This window comes from Streptopelia decaocto (genome assembly GCF_964273445.1).
Source record: "Streptopelia decaocto genome assembly, chromosome: 7".
NCBI classification, from domain to species: domain Eukaryota; kingdom Metazoa; phylum Chordata; class Aves; order Columbiformes; family Columbidae; genus Streptopelia; species Streptopelia decaocto.
In genome coordinates, this window is record NC_138661.1 from 58,943,053 (window position 1) to 58,968,695 (window position 25,643).

Below are 25,643 nucleotides of genomic sequence, written 5' to 3' on the forward strand. Positions count from 1 at the left end.
TTAAGAGAGTGTTCATTTGTTTATTGGTGTTTCTCGTGGTTTTTTATGTGTCATCGCGTCATCAAATACAACAGTGAAACAGGGAATGGTCATTATTACCTTCTGATGCTTCTGGGAAATGAGAAGTCAGATTAATGGCTTCACCCGTGTGAATGTGGGAGTCTGGCACATAAGTGGAAACAGGAATTGAATATTCTCACCATCCATTATCACGCAGCAGTGAGGGTAAAATGCCTCCCTTTTAAGAAGAAAAAACAGAAAACCTCTGGTTTTGGTCTGCTGGCTAGATGATGTGGGCATTTATCCTTTCTACTATTGCCAGCAGATTTTGGTGGCTAAAATACTGAATTTAAATCTTCACCAAAGGAAAAAAAAAATATGAGAGAAATAATTTAATTGTTTAAAACAATTATATTGCATTTTACAATCTTTTCTGGGTCACTTAATTCCTACCTGCACTATGTAAGCATGCAATTTTAGAAAAGTGGTTGGAGAGGATGGATTATGGTCCCTTGTGCTTGCTGGAAACTCTAAGGTGATGCAACTGGAATACACATGGGAGAACTGAGCAGATCTGCTTTTGTTTGTTTTCCTGCAGATGGGACTGTTTGTTTCAAAGGAAAATATTAAAGGCAATTCATAAAGATATGACAGATTCATAGCATGAATAGCATAATTTTTAACTAATAAAATTTCAAGTAGTATTAGATCCCCATTCCTAGAGAAATGTTAGCCCTTTAGAAAGAAAAACTTTTCTTCTTATTGTATAATGATCTATGTGCATATGTGTGTTTATGTGTATATAAAGTAAATATTATTAGCATTACATTAAGATTGAAATTGATTAAAATACTCTATGAAATAAAAGATACACTAAACTGTATTTTTCTACCCCCAAAATATTTTTTCATGCCCTTAATAGTTATCATCTTACAAGAAACCACCAGAAGTTACAAGAGGACAGTTCCAACATGACAGCCCAGTATTTCAAAGGAAAGAAAAAGCCAGAGAGGTTTCTGGAGACATCCATCTGTATGTGCCCCATTGCCCTTTCCAGAGCAGCACCAGAGGTTCTGCACAGACCCCTCCTGGGAATGGGACACCGGCTGCTGATTTTTCTGAGCCTAAAGATATAGATGGTGCCATTGGGACATCCACAGCCCAGGGCTGGAAGGAAAGAAAACAGAAATATACCTCTGAACCAGAAGATTTTAACAGGAAGACAAAAGTGCTGCCACCTCTGGATTTGAAAGAGAAAGATGCCAAAAATACAAGGCACCCAGAAGAAAAGCTTGAGCAGGAATTGAAGGAAGCAAAAAAGAAGCTGATGCTCTGTACGCAACAGCAACCTGTGTCATATGATTCAAATGTGACGGACGTAGGTGGAACCAGTCCAGGGTATCGAAAGAAAGGAGCACTGAGGACTTCTGAGGAAAAGGATGCTGACTGGCAAAAAGATGTGTTTAAACTATATAGTTGTCCTGTGCCTCTCTTATTCACAGATGATGCTCCACCAGCTTTGCCAGTTGACTCAAAGGATGCTCTGAGGAGTCCAGTTGTAGCTGCCAGGGAGCACACAGCTGGCCAGCCAAAATCACCACTGAGGCTCATAGCCAAGGCAATCAGGAGGTCCATTTTGGAGCCTCTAACCTCGTCTCCAGAAGGACCAAAGCATGACTCAGACACCAAATCCAAAGGCTCTTCAGAACAGTCTTTCTTCAGCTTCCCCACTACTCCTGGCTCTTCCCTAAGCCAAAGGAACAGTAACAATAATAGAGCAAATAACACTCAGCCACAGGAGCCTGAAGTAGGGGAGTGGGCAGGAGAATATTTAGGAAATAGAAGCCCTCTCTCAAATCCATCTCGTTTTTCTGTCGGCTCTGAAGAGAGATCTCCAAGGAATTACAGTGAAGAGGTATCCTTCCCAGTCTACAGTTCTCACACCAGGTCTTTCAGGACAACAAGTATACATCAGAAATCATCTTGCACTAGGATGGAGGATGTCCCAGGTCTCCTGGAAAAGTTTAGCTTTAAAGAGACTCCTCCAGGAGCTCCCAAAGATGACAAATTTATCCATAATGAAAAGTACCTCCTTCTTTCATCTCCAGAGCCCAAGAACATCTCCAAGGGCAATCTGGACAACTCTGCACAGAAGGGTAGTCTTGGGTCGCTCTTTGATAGACTGAGAAGTAAAGTTCGTGACAGAGAAGGGAACTCCTTTGTGTCATCCCTTCCTTTCATGAGGGACCATTCTCCAGAAGACAGGCGACGTTATCCTTCCACAGGTGAGGACCTGTGTGGAATTAATTATTTCTAATAGTAGCACTTTAAGTTTATAGCACCTATGTGTGATCATGCAAACACACATCTGCTGAATGCTATATTTTATATATAGTTACTCTCTACATAGGAAGATTTAGTAAATGTGTGGTTTTGGTTAAGGTTTAGGAGTTGCTCATGGTTTAAAGGAGCAGAGTGGATTTGCAAGCAGAGCCCAGCACACTGGGCCCAGGTTTGCTCTGCTGCTGGCTGCTGTTCAGACGTGTTTCGGTCAGGAAAACGTGCTCGCCGAGGCAGAAGGAGTGGCTCAGAGCGGGATGCTGTGCAGAGAGGCTGTGCTGGGGCATTGAGAGCCTTGTGGAAGGGGGAGTACAGCGAGCAAACAAGGATGAGCACCAAAAACTGCAGGGCAGTGTAGACTACGCTTACTAGCCTTTCCATGAGGAGCTCAGGCACTGAAGCAATACAGTTGCAATAGCAAGAAGCTTTGTCCTGCGTATGTGCTTTCTTGGCTGCTGTCTCTTCAGCTCTGTCTGCTGTTGTAGTGACTGAACTGTAGACATACTTTTGGGAGTTTTGCAGGGCCATTAATATCCCCTTGTTTTATTTGAGAGGGGATAGAAACTTATTGACCACTTCTGACCTATTCGTGAGTCTATATGGGCAGTGATTAAAGGCATCAATTTTCATGTTTGCTTGCAAGAACAAGGTTAGTGTTAAAATCACAGATGAGTCTAAGAAATATTGATGTCAGACAAAGAGCAATTTGAGTAATCTGAATGTAGGCTCAGAAGGAATTAAGTGCACAGTTTCAGGTATAAAAGATGAGGTATAAGAAATGTACCTACCTGTCTTTCTCTGTGGTCCATCTTTCCACTAGCCCACTGCAGAAAGTCACAGTTGTTTAACTAAATAATCTACAGAATTTTATTGGCATACCTGTTTGTTTCTTACATTATTAAATTGCAACTCAGACTGTAACCCCAAAACTGCTGCTGTACCGCAGCATTAAAATAACGATCTATATGTAAAATGTGAAGTCACCGAAGTGGCCCCAGTGCGCTGCCAGCTCCTTTTTGTCTCCTTTCTGCTTCAGAACTACTGCATACTGTGATGAAGATATACAGTACATATGAGGCTTGATCTAGGGCTCATTGAAATGGATAGAATAACTCCCACTCTTGTTCCTGAACTTTTGAATCAGATTCTTGGAGCATCCTTTATCTAAGAACTTGCAAACCCAGGCATGCCCAGGGAGCCAGGGGATGCTGGGGACTGGCCTGGAGCCACAGGGAGCTGCTGGTGCTCACGCTTGTCACACTACAGTCTCAAACGGGAGGCTTTTTCTGAGTCTGTACATACTCATCACACATCAACTAAGCCAAGCTGACTTGCTCTTAACTAGATGTATTACAATAATTAGTACGTTGTGTTCCAACTAAAATGGGAAGAGTTCTTATTAGGTTTGAACAATACTATATTTTATTTTAAATATATTTTAAAACATGCTGGTTTAATATGAGTTGCACTCCTTTGCTGTGCAAGCCAAAAGCGGGATTAATAAATTATTATAATTATTTAACATAAGCATTGCAAAGTCTGTTCAGAAGAAAAACATGTGCCTTTGATCTCACCATTTGCTCGGTAATCTGCCATCTTCAACATTTCAACATTGCAGCTCCCTCAACTTTTTCAAACATTTGTATTTGAGTAAATCAAACTGGTAAAGAGCCAAGTCCTGCCTGGCTCGCTAAAATGGCATTTCTGTCTCATATTGGTACTTATCTGAGGCCCAGGTTTGGCAAACTCCAGTCATGAACTGATGACGAGATTTAGCCCATATTACATGTCGTTATTTTTCTCTTTTGAAATTTACCATGAACCTCAGAAAATTTATTTTCTTTAAAGAAAAAAAAACTATTCCCAGCACCTTGCAGAACCCAATTTAGTGAGGCTCTTTCTCATACTCCTCTTGGCTCTTTGCAGTAGGGATTTTTTAATACTATTTGAGGCTAGACAAACTTGTTCTGTGTAAATATGGTTGGTCTCACATTATGCTGGTGTTTTCTCCCTGAATGGGTTTGTGGAGCCAAAGAATGAGCTGGGTGATGAAAGTCTATGGGCTTGGATTGCGACTGGGCAGCTCATTGAAGAGAAGTCCACTGAGGATTAAACACATGCTTAGAAACCGCTTCCAATTTAGAAAGCCCCTGAACCGAAAAATGTTTGGAGGCTGGGTGAGTGTTGAGAGGAGGAATTGCATATGACTAACCAGTGCCTATAGTGTGCCTTTAGACATCCACTGCTGGGAACAGACTGGAAGTCTCACCCAGCACATCTACTTTTACGTTATGTTGCTCATCTCTCCCTACGCTTCATCTTAGTTAATTCATCTGCAAATATACGTCCAGATGTCTTCGCTATGCTGATGGTGGCTTCTGCATTTCACACTCAGGTGTCTGCCCAAACTAAAATTATATTCTGTCCTTCTGTCATCTCCTGCCAAGTGTTCAGCCACCAGCTGAAGCTCAGATGAGGAAGCAGAGATCTTAATTACTCAGCAACAGATTGCCTGTTGCTCAAACTTACTCCTGCTGTTACACTTTCCATACAGGTGATTTCACCTTCTGATATGCAAGCCTGGCCTAAAGGCTTTCTGGCTGACACTTTCTTTCTGTTTCATAAGAGCTGTTCCTCAGAGTCACTTGGAAATTTTGGGCTGTGCAGAGATGCAGCTGCACAGATTTTCCGTGTGGGACCGAGATCATTCTAACCGAATAAATGGGGGTTCATGCACTGATTTCAGTTGAGCAATTGGTTTAACAAAACAAAACCAAAAAAAAAAACACCTATCTAAGTTTGCCTGTGGAATATACAAATGTCCCCAGGTAGGCACACTGGAGTTTCTAAGTGCAATGGCAGATTTTTGATTTATTGCACAAATATCTTTGAGGCTTTTGTCCTTTGATTCCTTCTTTGTGTTCCAACCTGCAGTTAAAAATACCCCCAAACTTGATCAATAAAATTGATCAATCAGATGATTAACTGTTCTCTCCTAAGCCAACTTGCCCTTTTGAAATTAAAAAAAAATGCCAAAGCGCCATGTTAGCTATAGATATTAAAAATCATTAATACCACAGAAAAACAACAGTAAAAAGGGCAAGGCTAGGTGGTATGAGAGAGCTGCGGTCAGCAGTGCTTGTAATGAAACACAGTTGTGGATCCAGGGTTTAGGTTACTCCTTACAGACAGAACTTCTGCAGACCAGCCCAAGAAGGCAGTTGGTTATGGCAGATGTTTGTGCCTCTGGGTTTGATTCTTCATAGCGATGGAGGGTGGGAGACATATTTCTGTCCCTGACAGAATAGGGATTGCATGAAAACAGCCCTAGGATTGTCCCTTAGATGAGATGGGAGCTGTTAGCTCAGTTTGTGACCGTGTGTTGTTAACATGACTCGTTTCATTAAGCAGGACAACCAACTCAGCTGATGAGAGAGTTGGACATGTTATGAACTCACTTTGCTGGTTTTGTGCACTTTTAGATTGAAAAGAGATTGCTTGCAAAGATTTCAGATTCATACATGGTTCTCATTACTGCATCTTTGTACCGCTAAAAATTTGTGTGTTTGCAGTATCCTTGTCAACTAGGGCACTGTTATCTCAGTGATTTCATCTTTTAGAAGGGGAACTGAGGCACGGCAAGATTACATTACATGCCTAAAACCACATGAGAAATCTGTGGAGAAGCAAAGATGTGAAACCAAATAGCCAAGCCTACTCTTGATTTCTACTGGCACTTTTTTTCATCTCCCACCTCATGCCAGTTCCCATCTGGTTTGATACACCAGTGCCCCAAGAGAAATGTGTAGCTTTGCCTCTCTCTTTTGTAAAATACTGAAGTACTTATAGTGGTCATGATTAACTCCAACAACCTTCTAAAAATATGCAATCTTGAACACTTACGGAGGAAGCCAACAGATTAACGTACTATTATGTTATAAACCCAAGACTTTCTGTGCATTTAGACTACAGTCATTATCGTGACACAAAAGCACCCCAGAAGGGGGGGTGAGCTGTGCCACGCAGAGTGACGGCAGTGGTGGCGTTCCCTGTGAATCTCCAGGATGATCAGCAGGGCTCCCACATCTAACACAGTTGCCTTCTTAACCTCTTCATATGACACCTCCCTCTCTGCTCAGAGCACCTCGAGTTTCCCAGGAAAAGCAGTACCTTAGATTTACCTGTTAAGGGAGGGGTTCTCAAAAGCACTGCGCTTTGGTCCAGTTGATCGCAATGAATACAGCGATGGTTTTGCTGGCGTTCAATGGCAGAACACTTAGGCCAAAGCAAAGCGTCTTTCAGACCCACCAAGGGATTACCAAGCTGTAATGAACTGGCCACAGGAAGGAATTTTAATTTTATGGATGTAATTTTTCTTATCTCTTATGACATACGCATATGAGGATACCAAGTCTGAATATCAAAAATTGGAGGTTTCCTCCAACTTTGTACTTTGAAGCATATTCTGTGACACTGTCAGATTCAATAACAATTATTAATAATTAATACTCTGTTTCCTGTGACTTAATAGTTGTAAATCAGGTATGCTGGAGAGGTCTCTTGACCAAACTCCTAGTAGCTACTGTGAGATAGAAATCAAGAATAGATTAATAAAGATTTCAGAAATATTAGTTCCTTTCTCTTTTATAATTAAGAACTAAAGCTATGGCTGACCATTCTTAGTGATATTAGCTGGGGAGGAAAAGCTGTAGTATAACATGTTAATTTAGAAGTTAGGGACACACTAGAGTACTTAAAAAATAACTCCCATCTTGAAGGAATGAGAAAGCCCAAGTCTAGAAGAGTTGTGTTAATATTTGGAAAAAAGGTATGTCTTTGAAATCATTTCTGTAGCTATCAAGCTTTAAGGCTTGACATATTTGGAGTAGACAAATTATTATTATCTAACTTATTGCAGTTCTAAGTTTCAGATTTAAATAACCTGGTAAGTGTAAAAGTCCCTAAGTTGAACATTTTTATGTGTGAACTCCTTGTCCAAATCCTCACAACTGGCAGCTAAATTCTGCCTATCTCGCCACTTTGGAGATAGGAAAGATTAATGCTCAGTAATCCGTAGTAGAACATATAGATGCCATAACACAGAAAAGTGCTGTGTGTATGTTGTTGTGGGTTTTTTTTAATAGTATAAACTTGTGGTATTTTTTTCTAGCTCTGCATAAAGCAAGTTCATTCAGTGATGTAATTTCTTGCTGTGCTTGTTATAGTTGTCTTGAACTGTTGTATAGTTGAAATTTGGATCTGGGGTACATTTCAGAGCATATTTCTGCTCTCTCCCACAGGAAAACAGCCAAAGAAAAATAATTCAGCAGACTACTGAGTGGCTGCCCTTTTAATGTTGAGAGAAATGCACTGTCCAACTGTTTCTATATCTCTGAAATGTGGCAGGACCACACATCTGGGAGCCAAACCTCAGTATTCTCATCCCAATTTTGTCACTCCTTGCTCTGTGTTTCCAGGAACCTCCTTGCAGCAGCCTATGCTTCAATTATCCACATTATATTAGCAGAGAACACCAGTGCTGTGAAATGTATGTGCAATAAACATGGCAGAGACCATAACTGTCAATGCATACAGGTAGACCCATTGGATGCCTCATCACTGAGCTGTTTCTCACGGTCACTCAGCCTGTAGGTTTCTTGGGTGGAGATGATGAAGGATGTTGCTGGTTGCAGACGGGTGGCTGTTGTCTCCCAGAGCTTTGGGTACCACATGTCTCGGAAGGCTGAGCTGTTTCAGAGCAATCTAAATGGCTTTTATCTGCAGAGCAAGGTGCAAATACCTGCATCTCCATAGCAGATAGATTATTTACATCCACAAAGCCTATTCCGTGCAGAGACACTGGCTTCCTAGCGCTCATGAGATGGCCCTCAGAAGTCCCTGGGGAAGTCACTGACCCTATCTCTGTCCCAGGAAGGCAAACAGCTCCTGAGTCACATCCCCGAGGAGGAGGCAGGTGCCCTTGTGTTACAGCAGGCTGCTTTTCCGCTAGATCTTGTAACGCTTATTAAATTATTGATATCGCTCAAGGAGGAGGACACAGGAAAGCAGTCACTTATTCCCACAGCTGAGAGAATAAAGGGAGCGTGTAATTGCTTGTGCTTCCAGCCCTGCTGGGCTGTAAGGTTTGCCGCTTGCATACTATGGAATTTGATTTCACCAGTGGCCTGATCGCAGGGTGGTCACTGCAGACTGTTGGTTGCACAGGGAAAAGCAAGGTAGGTGAGCTTAGTCCTCAAAAGAAATTGTGACTGTGATACCCTCCCGATGCCTTCGTCTGTCTTGTGTGTTAGGAAGGCTCTTGCGGCTGAGTGTACCTGCTGGGGACAGAGATGGGGTGGAGGTCTGGAGCAGGGAGGTCACTTGGGGGGCTGGAATCCCACCTGGCGTTTCTACCAGGGGTGTTCTACCTCCTGCTGCCACCCTGCGACCCATCCTGCAAAAACTAGAGCAGGACCCACATCTGTTCAACTGCACCCTCTGACCTTGGAGCTTCATTGACACAAGGATGGGGTGCTTCTAAAACTGAGACGGTTGACCCAAGTCAGAATTTCTGCCTCTAATTACTTGGATTTACTCTCATTGCTTTACCACCTGGGCCGAACATGTTTCATGGGTCCTGATTTTAAATTAGGGCCTGAGACAGAAGTCTTGCTTCAGGACTGGGATCCAGGACAAGGCAGAGAAGAAACATTTACACGAGGGGAACGGGAAGTGATTTTAATCTGAATACAACTTGCATTCAGAAGGCCAACTGTTACCTCACAGATACAAAGAAAAACAGCACTGTTAGCTTTAAGTAATGTACATTTCCAAGATGTTGCCCAGCTGTTAATCATTAACCCTGTAGCAGGTTGAAGTGTAGAGACAGATGTTCCAAAAGCAGTTTTATTTTCTGAAATAAAGAGAATGAAGCTATGAATTAGACAAATTAAGAAGAAATTCAAATATTTACACCCAGTTGAAACAAGATGCTGGAAAAACAGGCATGATAAAATTGCTGCAATTAAATGTAATTTAATTTAGAATTCTGAAAGCATGCTTCTTCCAAAGGCAGCCTTTGAGTTTTCCTTATGGAGTGCATTGTTGTGATGTATGGATTTTCCTGACTTATTATGGCATTTTAATCAACAGTTCAATGATGTGATAATATTCCTAAAGCAGAAAAATAACTGACGTTTGTTTAGACATAATTAATGAAATATTTATGTTGCATGAGGCTGTGTGATAAAGCCTTGTTCTCTTAGTCCATTTGCTTCTGATTACATTTGTGATTTTTTTATATGACCAGACATTCTGACGCCAACTATTTTACACTGAGCAGATGTCATGTAGTAAAAATGGGTGCCAGATGCTACAAGCCACATAAGGGTAATTTGTTTAAGAGCTGGCTCAGACTTTTTGCATTCAATTACACTCTATAGTGAGCCTTATACAATCATTTGAGTAATATGGCTAACTTCAGATATACATTTTAATGAATGTTGAGTGCATTCAGAACAGCATGCTACATGCAGGGTGTTCAAGGAATTAATTTATTTGTGTGTAATACCTGAAAAAAATATAAATAAAACAAAAATACTCAGACAGTATTTTTGACACGGATCAAAAATTTAATTAATACCATCAGCCAAATTTCCACATTGCTCTCTGTGCTCCTGATTAGAACTCAGGGCAGGTGCAAAGTGTCTGTGTGAGTTAAAGAACAGTATTTTTTGCTTCACTGACTGTTTTGTTCCTGCGTTTTAGGATGCGCACACCTACCTGTCAGACAACAAGCTGAGTATTCTACTTCTTCCTCTGATGATGAATTTGAATCCAAGTCTTCAGTAATAGACAAGGTAACCTTGACTTGGAAACAATGATATTTCCTCGGTTGGACTGTATTTATGATTCATCAAATGATTTTGATCTAAAACACACAGCAGTTTCTCAAAGTGGGGACTGGAATGTTTTACCCGTGGAGGTTACAAGTCATGGAGAGAAAATACATTAAAACTCTTTAAGACAGATGAACATAAAAATTTCATCTTTGGATCTTTAATTCCCCCAGGTTACACCAGCACTGACAGAAGAGGTCTTAATTTGACAAACAGACATGTTTCACTGAAACCACTTTGAAGCTGCATTCTTAAGTGGCTTTAATATGTATCCCAACAAGCAAACTATTGAAAAAATTAAACCAAACAGATGCAGATTTCCCTTAGGGTAATAACAACTTCATTTCAGAGGCGCTACGGGCAGGTTGTGTGGAAAACGCTGTGTTTATCCTAATCAGCACGACTGCGTGAGCCACGAAGTCGCACCCGACCCTACACGCCAAACGAGCTCGGCTGCACGTGGGGGTCTCTGAGCCCAAACTCGGCTCCTGCGGCTACTAGCAGGAGTGCTGGGGTTAAAGCACGAGTGAACTCTTGATACCCAGCTCTGATTTGAAGAAACAGACCTTTTATTTCCTGCATAGCTCATCAGAAATTTGTTTACCTCTTTCCTGTGGAAGGAATATCAGTAAGTGGAATTAATAGTATGAGGTGACCTTTTGATTTGTTGCCTTTGAGGGGAGGAAAAAAAAAGAAAGGTAAGCAAAGCAGGAGGCTGCCCAGTACGCTGAAAAAAAAGCCGAGCTGAAAGCAAAGTGGGGCTTTGAATGGAAACCCGATTGCGCAGCCCTGGAGGAACCAGAGCGCCAGGAGGCAGAAGCGCAGCAGCGTGTGGCCAATGTCTGTGTCAGGATGTGCTGAGAGGTCAGAATTCATAATTCATCTTTCCTATCACAGGAAAGACAACCTATAGTGAGATAATGTTGTGGTGAATTCAATAAAATTTAAACAAAATGGAAAAAAGAAGGAAGACGTGGGAGAGAACTGGACAGGAGCAGCTCTGGCAGCTGCAGGACAGGCAGGAGCAGGCGGGGAGGCAGCGCTGCTGGGGCAGCTGCCAGAAACAGGGTGACCGAGCAGCTGTCACAGCCGGGCGTTAGCAGTGACTCAGTTGTGATGGACATTTGCTGCTCACCTTGTCTCTCAGCTGCCTCCTAGCACCTCTTTCTGTGCCAGCTCTGGCTGCTATTTTGCCGGTATCACAGTTTTTCTTTGGGAAAACTCGGTGGGAAAAAGCTCAGCGGCTTCCTGACTTGTTAGTTTCATTTAATTATCTTGTCTACAATCCTCGTATATTCTGTCTCCTCCAAAATGGGAAAACTACAGCCTTGAAGCACTTCTAGAGAGCTGGGGTCAGGGGCAAGCCGGAGCAGGCGCAGGCGGTTCCGTCGCCAGCCCCGCAGCCCGCGCTGCCCCGCTTTCCCGCAGCAGCGACGGCAGCCCCGGGGAAAGCCAAAAACCTCTGTAATGCAGTAGAGAAATGACACTGGGGAAGGTTTTGTAGGGCTTCAGGTAGGGCTCTGTGATGGCTGTTTCTTTTGGATGCATCCTTCTTACCGTGTTACAAGCGATCTAAAGTGAATTTTACTACTTAGTAGCTATAGCAGTAGAAATGGATTGAGTTTCATTAAACTGGAGCTTCCTACTCCATGTGGCTGGTTTCCTCCCTGATCGTGGTGATATCCACTGCAGCCATGTATAGTGGTATGATGTACATGGTCAGCTTCATGATCCAGCCATCTTTTATTGATAAAGTTCATACTCACAATAAGAGCTTGTAATGTTTCAAACATGTAGGCAAATGCATGGGAGTATTCCTACACGAGCATTTTCATTCCAGCTAGGTTGGCTGAGGCACCCTGCAGTAGCTCACCTTGCTTTGGGCAGGGGAGTCAGGTTAGATGATCTCCAGAAATCTCTCCCAGCCTCAATGGTTCTGTAATTCTGGGGAAGGCTTGTGGAAAACAGTAATGGCATACTTATGCTTTGATTGCCTCTTTTTATTTTTCCCCCTCTCTCTCTTGCATAGGCAAAAAGAACTCTCAGAAGGAGAAGAAAGCTGGAGAAGGAGACAAAGCAATTGATTAAACAAGAGGAGCTGAAGAGGCTTCACAAAGCCCAGGTGAAAACGTAGTTTGCAGATGTCCCATTTGTCTCCCAAGAGTGACTAGCGAGGATGGGGGTACCCAGTGTGGGGTCTGCACCCCCCCCACTCCTCATGCAGGTTTCTGCAGTGAAATCCACCCAAAACATCAGGAGCAGGAAGATGTATGTGGCAGGGCCCTGCATCTCTATGTGTGGCAAATCCACATGTGCCCCAGGAGATGATCTGAATTTTGTAATCATGTATAAGGAACAAGATGGATAGTAGGTGGAAGGAACGGAAGAATATACTGAACAAGAGGGAAAGAAATTGTAAGAGGAAATAGCATCAGCCCCTGAGAATGTAATAGACTCAGATGTTACCCCTGTGTACTACAGGAGGGTACGGAAATACATTAATGGGTTTTGTTCTCTCTCTAGTGAAATAGTGAAAATGAATCATTTTCTTAATGATGCAAAGTCACTTCACTTTGTACAGGCTCTTTGGAAAATGCTGGAAAAATCTCAGGCCTCTGCTAATGTTTTATTATTTCCAGTTACAGTTCAAAGATTTGGGAATGCACTGCTGCATGACTTAATCTCAGACTGGGTTCTCTCATGTGGCAACATTTTCAGGTGTATCTGTTTCACTCACGACACATACCTATCTATATGCATGTATATATTTATAAAACTTAATGGCTCGTGTGGCCATCAGCACTTTTTGTGTGTGTCTGTACTGTAGCACGGGGCAGAGAAACACGAGCTAGATTTAATCTCATTAATTCAGGTTGTAATGGTAATCAAGATATTGCAGTGAGGAGAGCAGGCTTTTTGAAGGCAGAATTGTCCATAATCTTCTGTTGTATTACTATAGCAGGTGGACAATTTTGGATGGGAGCTTCCACTTGCTATTTCTGGACCAAAATTGCATTAAAGAAGAAAATCAATAAGTTGTTTTTCAGATGTGAACCTGAAATCTCAATTTTTGTAGACATCACTGCTTTTGCAAAAAGCATTACTGGAAAGGAGAGAAATTTTTTGTTTGAACCAGAGAGTGGATTTTAGAATATGCTAATATCTACCCATTACTATAGTATCTGTGACAGAATAAAACCCATGGGAAAAAAGAATAGTATCTTATTTAATCCAAAGAGCAATTATGTTATAGTTTTGTCTGAGAATTGTAAATTATCTCAAGGCAAAATTAGACACATACATGCCTTCTCTTATTTTACTGCTTTGTGGAAAGAATCAAGTCCAAACTTTTGGAACCATCTTTCACATTTTTTAGGCTGTTCCTGAGGGCTTGGCTTGGTCTGTCCTAACACAGCCTGAAATGGGAACTGCTGAGCATCTCTTTTTGACAATTCAACCTTTTAAGGTGTTTCATGCCTATTATCCACATGGCACCTCTGAAAATTGTATTTAAAAGGGGAGGGACCAGTGAATGCAGAAGTCCATCCTGAAGTACCACTGAATTATCACTTCTTAGCTATTAGACCCTTTCCTCCCTGTGTCAAAAGCTTGTGAAATATAAAAGCAAAACAAAAACCAAAATCCCATGGACAACAAAATAGCTAGCAAAGCTTTCTAGCTTTGCTTCAATATTTATATGGGCTTTATTCATGTAGCATCTTGGAATACGTACCTCTGAATGTGTAAAGGTATTGACTTCTCACACTTTATGAGACATAGAAATGTTGTGATCTCTGTTTGACAATGGGAGAGCTCAAGTTCAGAAAAACTGAGGGTTTTTTAACACCTCTGATGTTTACCCACATAAAGATGTGGATAGATACCCAGCGGAATTACTAATTTGCTTAGGCGCCTGGTGCCCTCTGTGAGTTTGCAAATCCCATGACTCCTCTGAGCCCTTTTCAAGCTGTTTCTCTAACCACTGAGACCATCTTTTGTCTCTGAATTTTTAAGCTATTGCTGTAGCTTTTATGTCATTACAATTTTGCAGGCTGTCCAGCGCCAACTAGAAGAATTGGAGGAAAGACAAAGAGCTCTGGAGATTTTTGGTGTTGAACTGGAGAGAGAACTAAGAGGAGAATCAGGTAAATGAATTAGTGTTTGTTTGGTGGTGTTTTTTTAACCTTTTTAAAAGCCAGAGGGTTTTTAATGATTGCCATAGAAAGAGTTGAGTGCAAAATCTGAAATGGAAGAGTAACTGAAAGAACAAACTGCTTACCTTTTTGGTCAAAATCTGTTAACTCAAGCACTTTTACACTGAATGCTGTAAGTTTCTGTTGGCTATCACAGATGTGGTATTATTTGCCTTGCTATTGAACCTGGATCTACATTTCCCCTTCCCCATATTTTAAAAATCTCATCCTGAGCTTTATTTCATCTTCTGGAGGGAACCAGTGTGGTTTCCAGGAGCTGTATCTCAGTTACCAAGTCAGCAGCACCCGTGCCTAGTAACAGAGTCCTTAATGACTTCTCCCGGAGTGTGAAATGCCATTAACATGATTAGAGCTGGTGGCCACAGCAGCACACAGCCCTGAACCCCTCGGCCTTTCCCCCACTGGGTGGAAGATAACAGGGATGTTGTCCTGGCCCCAGTTGGAGAACAGGTTTTCGCTGGCCTGAACCAACTAGTCCCAAGCACCCAGGACTGCGGCGTCTTCCCGCCAGCCCAGTCTGACCAGTGCTCCCCAGTGCTCATGGGGGAAGCTGGGGAGAGCTTCTGCAGAGGGATGGGACATCTGGGGGCTCCTGCCAAATGGGGATGAAGGTGTGGATCACATGTGTAAGGGACTTCAGAGGGGGCTGCGGTTCTGTGCTGATAGGAGCTGACAGCCCGATTGCAAACCTATCTTTATTTACCTCTGTTTCAGAAAGCTGAACCTCGTGCTTTCTGTGACAGGCAGTTAGTTGCACAACACGGAAAACCTGGATATGTTTTGGCATCTGATCTTGTTGTTGTCTTAGCTAGGCAGCCCAGCATTATCTCTACATGATGGCTTTTTTAATGCCATATTTCTTAGCAGTTATCTTCCCTATTCCAGCACTGAATTAATCAGTTCAGCAAGAGAGCATTTGCTCAACCTTTGATATTTATTAGCTAATTTCCTATATTTCATAGTATCAACCTATTTAAAATGTTATTTAAAAGGCTAGAATACTTTTTCTTACATGAAAACATAACCTTTTATCAAATGGCCCCCATCCTACCACCTGTGAGAAAGTCTGTCAAAAAGACTTGGAGGATTTGGAGTGTTACCTTTTTTCTTTACTGATGAGTTGTATAAGGGTGGTTGTTTTTCGGAAACATCAAAAATATAGGGGACAAGAGCTTCTAGCTCTTGGGATAGACACTGAATACCAGAATAAATGGCCTAGAGCCACCTCTTGTTTTTGCTGTTTTGACAATCACATTTCCTAAAGAGGGCTGCCTGCCAAGAGATTGATGCTTCTCATTCTCTTCCCATCCTTAGTAATTGGATTGCCCTCATTAAGGTGAAAGTACTATTTTTTTTATCCCTGTTGATTGTTTGTGTGTAGGTGGCCAGTTACAAATAGGGCAGATACTGAAATGTAGGATGTTGCTGTGTCTCAATAACTCTTCTGGTGCAAAAGCATGAAGCTGTAAGTTTCCCAAACAAAATTGGAGTGCTTTGTTGCTTGTAATAATGTATGTGTAATGATGCAGGAATCAGTGAGTTTAATATTCTGTTCAACCTTCTTAAAAATAATGAGCATTATTGTTTAATGAATGACCAGTGTTTATTAGGTTAAGTTGTATTTAAGCAGGTCTGCGCTTATGTAATTCAAGTGATTTAATAGGTATTATTAAGGTAATTAGAAAACGATCACAGTTCAGCAATAATATTGAGCAGCAAAGGTTGTGAATAACCAAATTTAGAGACAGGCCTGCAAACACTAGTCTTCAGTGACATTTACGCAACTCTCCTCTAATAATTCTGTAAGCCTGGGATGAATGGCCCCTTTGTTAGGGGGAGTTATTCATTAGCTCCTCAACTGAATTAGAAGAGAACATGTGTGGGTGTGAAATGACTGCCATGAAGACTGATGAGCAAAATGAGGCTTCGATGATCTTCTAATTGTAGTGACAACTATTCATGCACTTAAAAAAAGACATAATATCAGTCCTATGAATAATTTTTCATGCCTGTTATTCCCTTTATCCTGGTTCAAAATACTAAATAATAAATCAGTGACGTACCATCACTTTGTTTTCCACTGACATTTGTGGAAGCTTATTGAGATCTTCTGCCTACAAGAAAATACAGAAATAAAAATCTCAAAACATGTTTTCCACTGAAATTAGCATAACTGATCAGCTGACTAAACAAATGATGGCGAATGATGGTAAAGATGAAAATCTGTGTTGAGAGAACATTAACAAATCTCTCCATGTTTTGGAAGGTGAACAAATATCTGCACAAGTTGCAGCTAGTTTTTAATTTCATAAGGAATATATCCAAGGCTTCTCAGACCTTACAACAGAGTTAATAGAGATCTGTTGAAAATCTGTAGGAATTAGGAATATGAGGTTTAGCTGTTCCTGAAAAGGAGCAAACGGGCCAAACCCCCTTTCTGTGTGACTGCTGTATGGAGGAACAGCATTAGCATCACTCTGGAAAACAAAAGGTTGAAGTTTTGAGAACAGTATTCAGTAAATGCTCCTCTGCAGTCTGTCATTCCCCTAACAGTGAAGAATATGGAAATAGCCACAATGCACTTAGAAGAATATCTGACTTTCAAATGGGATCTAGGTTAAAGGAGACTTAGGTAAACCAGGAGGAAATTTTTGCTTTAGCAATCCTGTAAGAAAAAAAAAAAAAAAACAGGCTCACAAAACAAACTCACAAGCTGTTTTCCCTCTAACCTTTAAACAGATCTGTCGTGTTGCGTCATGCAAAATACTTCATTGGCTTGTTCTGCCCTTGGAAGGCATAAAGCACTCCATCAGACTTGAATAACTATTAACATTATTATAATATTAGCAAACGTTTGAAAAGCTCAGGGGAAAAATTGTCCCTGGGGACTCTTGGGGGGCATTCTGTGGGATGAAAACAAGGGCTGCTTTAATTTCAGCTTGCACTGAGGTTTCTGCTAAAATGAGTTGCATTTCTGCAAAGTGCATTACTCTTTGCCTACCTCAATCAACCTAGGACACACAGTCTTTTGTTAGAGATACAGAGATTTTTAGAGTGTAAAGAGGAAACATTAGAAAAAATATAATATTTTTGCCTTATCGAGAAAATGGCAAACAAGACATAGTAACCCTCTGTGTGTGCTCAGGACATATGCATCCCTGCAGTTGCAGTGTTTTTTCTGACAGTAAGATAAATCAAATTTTGATGATAACTTCTGATGGTGGTGTATGAATACCTAAGGTTCTGCATACAAATGCTACATCCCTGCATTGAATCTGTGAGAAGTTACCATTGACACATCCCAGTGAGAACTGCTCCAGCAGTGAAGTTTTTTTATCATTGCTTGCTGACCTCAGGATCCCACAGGAACACATCCATTACTGCCAAGTTTTAATGGAATCAGGCAGATTTCTTTGCCCTCTCCTGCTGTTTTATCTTCCTGTTTCATGGTAACCCCCGATTGGGGTCAAATCCTGATGAGAAAACACAGAAATGCACCCAAACCAGCGTGACTCCTGTCCTCGGCCTGGGGGCCCACGTAATTCCTCTGATGCTGGCAGGAGGTGACCCAGGCTCTCTGGGTGACAGGGCCTGATGAAGGCACGCAAATGGGCACCGATCTCAAACACCCGGTGATTTCCCTTCTACTCAGGAAGACTGTTAAAGGGCCGCATTGGCCGAGATCATTACTGCTCACAGGAGATGGTCTACGAACTGCTGTTCTTCAATGGAGTCATATCTACTTTGTCACTAAAATGAGGGACAACTGAAGCAATAGAGGCAAGATGGTAATTCCTGGGGCTGAGGACAAAGCGCGTTTCAAAATGACAACAGAAAACCATCCAAAATGCTGCCAACCTGTGCAGGACTCGGCTATCTCTCCACTTGGTAACCTAGTTTAATGATACTCTTGTGACTCTCATCTCTGAAGCTTGAACCTGAGACCTTTGGGCTTAAATTTCAGCACTCTCGGTTGTCTGAAACAAAGGTGAAGTCCTCTTAAAACAGGAGCAATCATGTAAGTCTCCATCCACAGAGAGCAGACACACTGGTTCATGGGGATTTGATGCCTGGTCGTCTAGCAGCATGATGTAAGGACTGAGGAGAGGAGCAGTGCATTGCCCCACCTGCCAGGGGCACCTCCTTTTGCTTTGTCCCAGCTCTGCCTGTCCCATGGTGGGTGTGTGACCACCACGTGCTGAGGCAGGAGCATGGGCTGGCTGCTCATTTTGTGCTTCTGAAGGGGGTGTCACCTGAACTGTTGCCTCACCCTGGGGTAGTGTAAGATATTTGCCTCCCGCAAGCGGTCACTGTTTTGCAGCAACGGAGGGCAGATGGGCAGAGCAGATGTTGTGGGACACGTGTTGGCAGCACCGCTGCTGCTGCTGTTCTGCTGAAGGGTGGTGAGCTGGTTTTGTTCTGTGAAGAAAATGAATGGAACATGTGAAGTGATGAGTGTGTTGAAAATGACAGCAAGGAAAAGAAATACATATGTGCTCTGACTTGCCACTGAAAACACCCAGGGGTGGTTCTTTGCCAAGCATTTTAGGAGCAGCAAAGGCCCTCACCTGATGAAAGAGAAATCAACCCTCCTCTTCAACAAGGCAGAGTCAAGCTGAGAGCATTCTGGGAGAGAGACCATCTCGTGTTTCATGTCTGCATAGTGCCTATCACCCAGTAATAACAGATTTGTCATGTCCCACAGCCTTACCTGTCATTCAAAGCATATGTAGATTTAGAGGCCAGTTGGCAAATGAATGGAAATTTGTGGAGGATTTTATTGTGCGTCTGATGCCCACTGCAAGCAGGGGCTAAGTTGATGCTTGCCAGCATGTACATCCTAAAGTCTGATTGTGTTAATGGGCTTGCCAATTATACATACAGTTCAGCTGCTGGAGTCCACTATCAACAGAGAAACTATGTTATCAAAGGCAGAACTAAGAGAAAGAAAAAGTGCCCATTAAAAAAGTCTATATCTTCGCTCGAAAGAAAAAACTTAATTTCCAAAACAAAAATGGTTTTAATCTAACGCATCTTATCTGTAATAAACTACAACATTCAAACAAATGTAGACAAGAATGTCATACGGAGACATTACTGATGTGAGTTACATAAGCAAAAAAAAAAAAATATCTCCATTTGGACTCATCAAGGCTTAAAAATGATGACTACTTAATATGAACTTCAGTTGTAAGAGCATTGGAAGGAAAGGCGATACTGCATACTTAATTCTACTATTTTAAACAGATTCAAGCACAAAGGATGAAACTCAGACGCTACATGAATGGTTTGAGCTGGTCCTGGAGAAGAATAAATTAATGCGTTATGAATCTCAGCTCCTCATTATGTAAGTAAGGCCAAGCATTAGTACCAAAGATAGGGAGGGGAGAAGTGAAAATTGTACTCTCGTTATACCTGAACACTTTGCTGCATGCTGCAGTTTTAGATTGTCTTGGAATAAATGTACCCAGAATAGCTACAATCTGTTTTGAACACAGATTTTCAGTTGAGCCCTCCTCATCCTTCCCTCTGAGTGTTTCAGTTATTTAAATCCTATACGGTACTCTAAACCAGTACAGCATATAGATGTTCTGCCTTTATATAATGTGTGGTTATCGAACACTGGGGCACTTTCTCCTGTGGAAGAAAAATAGTCTGACAAGTTTATCTCAGGTTTTATTGGACATAGGAGAAATGATCTAGGAATTCACTACAGTGATGAAACAAGCAGATACACCAAGCAAATAAAAATTGTTTCAGATGCCACTGTGGTTAATGGAAACAATATCGGCTGCAGCTCCCTCACCTCACCTCCTTGGAAACACACTCAGCAGGCAGGCGGAGGTGACTCTCAGCTATTTTCTCCACTATTTCTGGGCAATATGGGAGGGTGATGAGAGCTGCAGCAGTCATTGCTCACCCCTGGATTTCACACTAGTGCAGGCTGCTCGTTGCCATTTATCATTGCCATATCGCTCAGCCAGCCCCCTGCCCTGCGTGCCGACCTGCAGCCCAGCCGCCAGCTCTGCCTGCCCCCAATTTCTCCCCAGCTGTGCTCATGCTGTCAGGGGCCAAACCTCTTCTTTTCCCTTCAGATGTCCTTGGTCAGACCCTTTGTGTGTGGGTGCCACCAATGAAGTACAGCTGGTTCAAGCCTTAAGTGTTGTGATGTATGAGGGAGCCTAATCTGATCTGTAATGCAAAAGGTGGTAGCGGTGCTTCTGGCATTGCTGTGGCAACATAGGCACAGGCAAAGCTTTTAGCCTTGACTGCCCGTGAGGAGAAAAGCTTGGATAAACAGAACACAGAATCTCTTGGTTGAAATAATATTAACATATATGTCTTTACTGAAAAAAAGCTTATTCTTTATTTTATTTTTTTTTAATTGTGCCTAGAGCCCAAGAGTTAGAATTGGAGGACCACCAAAGCAGGTTGGAACAAAAGCTGAGGGAGAAAATGGCCATTGATGGTAAGTCAAAGGGGAGAGTATGCTGCAGCCCACAGTGACAGACCACGACCCTATGAGTCCCTGCTTGCTCCAAAAAGGACCAGAGTGGCTGAGGCTCTTCCTCCCATGCTCTTCTGCAAGTGCAGCTCAGCCAGCAAAATGCAACTTGTGAGAGCTGCTCATCTGGCTTCTAGTGAAGACTGCTAGGCTGACCTGTCTAGTCTTACACTGAGCTGGATCAGAAGCACTCACACATGTAATTCCACTAACGGTGCTGTGCAGGCAGCAACATCCAGCTAACATGAGATGATGGGCAGCAATGAAAAGTAATTTCTTCAACCACCTTAACACAGAGGAGGTTATCTGCTTCTATGTTAACTGTGGCATCAGTGATTACTGCAGTATTTTGGAACTGCCTTCAGGTACTTGGGATTACAATTTGGGCTTGTCCTTTCATTTGGTATTAGAAAAGAGAGCATGGGGAGGAGGAATGCAGGGAGAAGGAGGGGGTTATATAGCAGTGAATACCCCAAAATATCCTGTTGTGTTCTAAGCACAGGGATTTTAAGTGACAACAGTTTTCATAACATTTTCTGGAAAATACTTTCCGTTTGGTACTACATTTCATAGTTGGCCTTTTTACCTTTTATAAACTAAATTTAAAACCCAGCTTATACGTTTTTATAAACAAGTAGAGCTCTTCCTGTCCCTTCCAGTCTAAGTTTTGCTAAAAGATCTACTTAAGACATTAGGAAACTTAATGGTCAACCTTAGATGGCCCAAATGAAGAAGAAATTTCCCCTGAGCTGTAACATGAAAAATATTAACTGCTACTGACTTAATTTGTTATTGACTATAATATTAATGCAACCTTTGCACCAACAGTTAAAATGCAAAGCATAATAACAGAGTGACCTGGATTTTAACCTCTTGTTCTGTGATCTTTTAGACAGCGTTAAAGATGAGACGGATCTGAATGAGGAGGATGAAATTTTCACTGAGGTGATGAAAGTGATTGAAGAAAGGGACAAACTCATGTCTACCTTAGAGGAGCAAAGAGTGAAAGCAAAAGAAGAAGACCGGCACTTTGAAAGCATTGTATTATCTAGAGGCTATCAGCTGAGCAGGATTTAAACAGCCACATGCAAATAAACAGGATTTCAGTGGTATCTTCACAGATATTTGTAGAGATAGTCTTCTGAAAAATAAAGGAGCCCAAATTTAATCACGGTTTATTTGGGAAACAAGTTATTTTGTTACCAAAAGCTCTTAAGCCTGTGAGACATTTCACTGTCAGCTTAAAGGATCACGGGAATATGGCATAGGACTGAATTTACATGGCCGATGGGCATCTGGGTCTGTGAAAAGGAAATCAGCTCTGTTGTTTTCCTGGAATTTTATTTCAATGCTGAGAACAGAGTTGTTGAGAAACACGATGACATGACTTAGTATTTTTGAGACAGCATTGCTCCCATCTTTTTGTCTGAATCTGTACATGGTTTTGTTACTACTTGCGCACAGCCAGGCCATGTTGAACTATTTAAAGGTCAGAAAGCAAGCATCTCATATAAAATAAGGTTAATTTTTATTTCTGGTGGAGGAAGGGTCATTTGACTAGTAACTGCATAGAAGCACTCATTAAAACTACTGCAAATGCAATGTCAAATTAATTTTCCAGGTATTTGTAAGTTTTAGTGCACTGTGTATTTTTGAACAAGAAGTTAAAGCAATGTTAAATCCCTACCTTTTGTAAAATAGTAAGGGATTATCAAAGGGGTACCTCCCCTTAAAACTGTTAGATGCTCAAAAAAGCTTTTGTATGTCACAGATTAAGGTATTTTCTAAACTATGCTAAATGGTAGTTTATAAATAGTAATCCAGACTAACTGCTTTACAATTGCATGATAAAATACATCGCAAATAGTATCACAGGATGTGATGAGTGGTATAGCAGTTAAAGATCTCCCTGAGAATAATTCCTCAAAAGGGTTGCAAAAAATGTTGAACTTGTTCATGTCAACACTTGATAGAAAATGTTACAAGTATATTTAAGCTCCATTCATCTTGCTGCTCAAGAATATATATGCATATTTTTTGCTTAAACGAACTATCTCCTATCTTTTTTGTACCTACATCTGTAGATATTGGCAAAGCAGATGTGCAGAAATTCCCCTTAGTATTCGATGTAATTTAAATACTTTCTTAAATCTGAGATAATTCTGCAATTTAAGATTGGTAGTATTCCCAACTGTATGTATGATGCACTGTATTTTCAAACTGAAAAAACAAGGAGAAACTGCGAGACTGTTTCTTTTTGAAGATCATTTTACCTCGTGCTCTGAGAAAATTTGATGTTCTCATTATTTTGTGAATGGTGCTAATTTGCAGCAGGTGCTTGTGGTACAGCCAAAGCCAGAAGTGTTCATGTTACCAAAGCTTTAAATTCAAAAAACCTTTTGGTAAGTACTTGTAGGGCAGGAGACATGCTGGATCCTGTCACAGTAATTTATGAATGATCTTCAGATTTTGCTGTATTGTAAGAAATTTAAAATACCCTTTCTAAAAATAAAAGCAACATTTCACTAGTGACAACAGATAAATAATACATCTCTATTGGTGCAAGGAACATACTATTGTTTTGCAATATTTATGTATTTATATTTATTTATGAGACTGTTTAAAGAGGATTAGAGTGTCTGGTTGTATTATACAGTTTGGATGTTGTCTCTGATTTTGATTGATAAATGTGTATTTCTTACAGCTATGTATAGGTAAATCTGTGCATAGTAAACAGTGTTCTCAGTTACCATTGCGTGAAGGGATACCCTTAAAATATAGCATGTAGGGCTTCAACAATAAAATTTATTTTTCATCTCCATAGAAAGACATAGCAGAATCCCTGAACGTGTTCCAAAATTACTCCCAGACCTTTTTTCCCTGTCGTTTGCAGGCTAAGCACACCTGATCTTCAGTTACATTTTTATTGAGATGGATTGCAGTGACTGATTTTAAAACTAACTCTATTACTCAAGATTGACACAAAGTAGGAACAGGCAGGGCAGCAACAAATATTTTAATTTTCTCTGTGGAGATCTCCTGGTATTTCCAGCTTTGTGGAGAAAATTTCTGGATTTCCTCACTGTTCCCAGAAGCCTCATGTAATCCCACACAAGACTGTCTAGAACATCTATCCCAGTTTTCTGTAGAAAACAGTGAGTCATAATGCTTTCAAGGTATTTTTTAAAGGTTTTAAAGCAAACTTCTTAGCGCTTCGCACAAGACGGGAATTCAGCACAGAAACCTCAGTCATACCAGTCAAAGATTGTGGGTTTTTTCACCTGACTTTTACAATCTAAAATGTCCACTCACCTTAGCGCTGCTGCCATACAAAGAGGAAGAGGAAGGGCAGCCTCAGAGAAACACGATGCCCCTAGTCCTGAGGAGGAGACCAATGCGAGAGGGCACTCTCAGCTCCTAAGATTTGAGTTATTGAGAGTACTAGACTCAACAGAAGCTGAGGGCCATCAGCATTTTATGGACCTCAAAATTATTCTTTGTAAAAAGATACTTTTCTGGATGTCATGTGGTCATAACACATGGTCCACCCAAAACTGCAGGTGTCCTGTATGTCCACCCTTGGGCGGGAAAACCTGTCAGGCTGCTGCTGTCCTGCCTGATGTTAAGTACCGCACAAGATTAGATCAAAACATGAACTATGCAGGTGATTTAGAAAAATAAGACACTCCTAAGTCATCTAAACCAGGTCTTCATATATTGTGAGTGTAAAAAGGACCGAAAAAAAAAAAAAAAAAGATAAGCTATGTGCACTGCTCACAGGTCAGTTTAATATGGTTGGCTTGTATTAGAATTGTATTCAAACATTGGTTTGGTTATGAATTTTCTTGCTGCTCAATCTTTTCTGTAAATTGACTCACTAACTTATAATAGATTTGTTCATTTTTCAGTCCTTGTCACTGTCATTGTTGGCTATAATGGGATGTGCTGGAATGTATTGATTATGTCTAAATGGACAAGATGTGAGCAATTTTCATTCGAAGAAAAATAAAATTCTATCTCAGTCTTGGAATTCCCTCAATCATTTGCATAGTAATTTCTCTCCACTGTTATCTACAATGTAATAATGTGTGTCTAGGAAAGATCTATAGATAAGAAATTTTATCAGTTTCTTAATTCATACTCTGGTAAAGTAAATCACACCATCTTGCAGTTCACAGATTCCTTTTATATTTTAGGAATAATGACACCCTGAAGTTACAGGGCATGCAACTCTAACACATAGGGTTGCAAACTCCGTGACATCAACTACTTCCTCACATTTCTACATAGGAATTCACCACTTCATTTCTTTAGGCATGGCATACAAATTATAGCAGCTCCCTGAAGACTTGAAGGAAAAATGTCACCGCATGGAACACCAAGAATCGGTGATCAAAACCTTAACTGCTAATTTTCAAATTCCATTAACCCCTACTAGGTCATCTCATTTTGTTGCATTCTGCTGGTGGGAGAGACTTACAGAGCAAAACAATGCAGTGCTACTCGAGATGAGAGAAGTGGATAAGTGAGATTTGGGCTTATGTTACTGCCTGCACAGTTCTACCCTGCTCAGTGACTCCAACTGGTTGAGAGTTCTCTTCAGAGGACAGACGGACAGCTGCTTCTCTTCAGAGGACAAGGTAATTTTTGGCATATTTGAACTGAGGTTTTTATTCCACTGTCATG

General features: G+C 41.2%; 1 protein-coding gene across 1 annotated transcript in view; it reads left to right on the forward strand.

Annotated features, from left to right (window-relative positions):
- Positions 1–24,864, forward strand: part of MICAL2 (microtubule associated monooxygenase, calponin and LIM domain containing 2) — a 146,429-nt gene extending 121,565 nt beyond the window's left edge. Inside the window, exons 30-36 of the mRNA XM_082057593.1 lie at positions 923–2,285; positions 10,108–10,199; positions 12,268–12,360; positions 14,290–14,383; positions 19,700–19,799; positions 20,848–20,921; positions 21,850–24,864. Of these exons, the coding sequence (XP_081913719.1) occupies positions 923–2,285; positions 10,108–10,199; positions 12,268–12,360; positions 14,290–14,383; positions 19,700–19,799; positions 20,848–20,921; positions 21,850–22,034 (2,001 nt within the window). The 3' untranslated portion in view covers positions 22,035–24,864. The remainder of the gene's footprint in view (positions 1–922; positions 2,286–10,107; positions 10,200–12,267; positions 12,361–14,289; positions 14,384–19,699; positions 19,800–20,847; positions 20,922–21,849) is intronic.
- Positions 24,865–25,643: the final 779 nt, after the last annotated feature.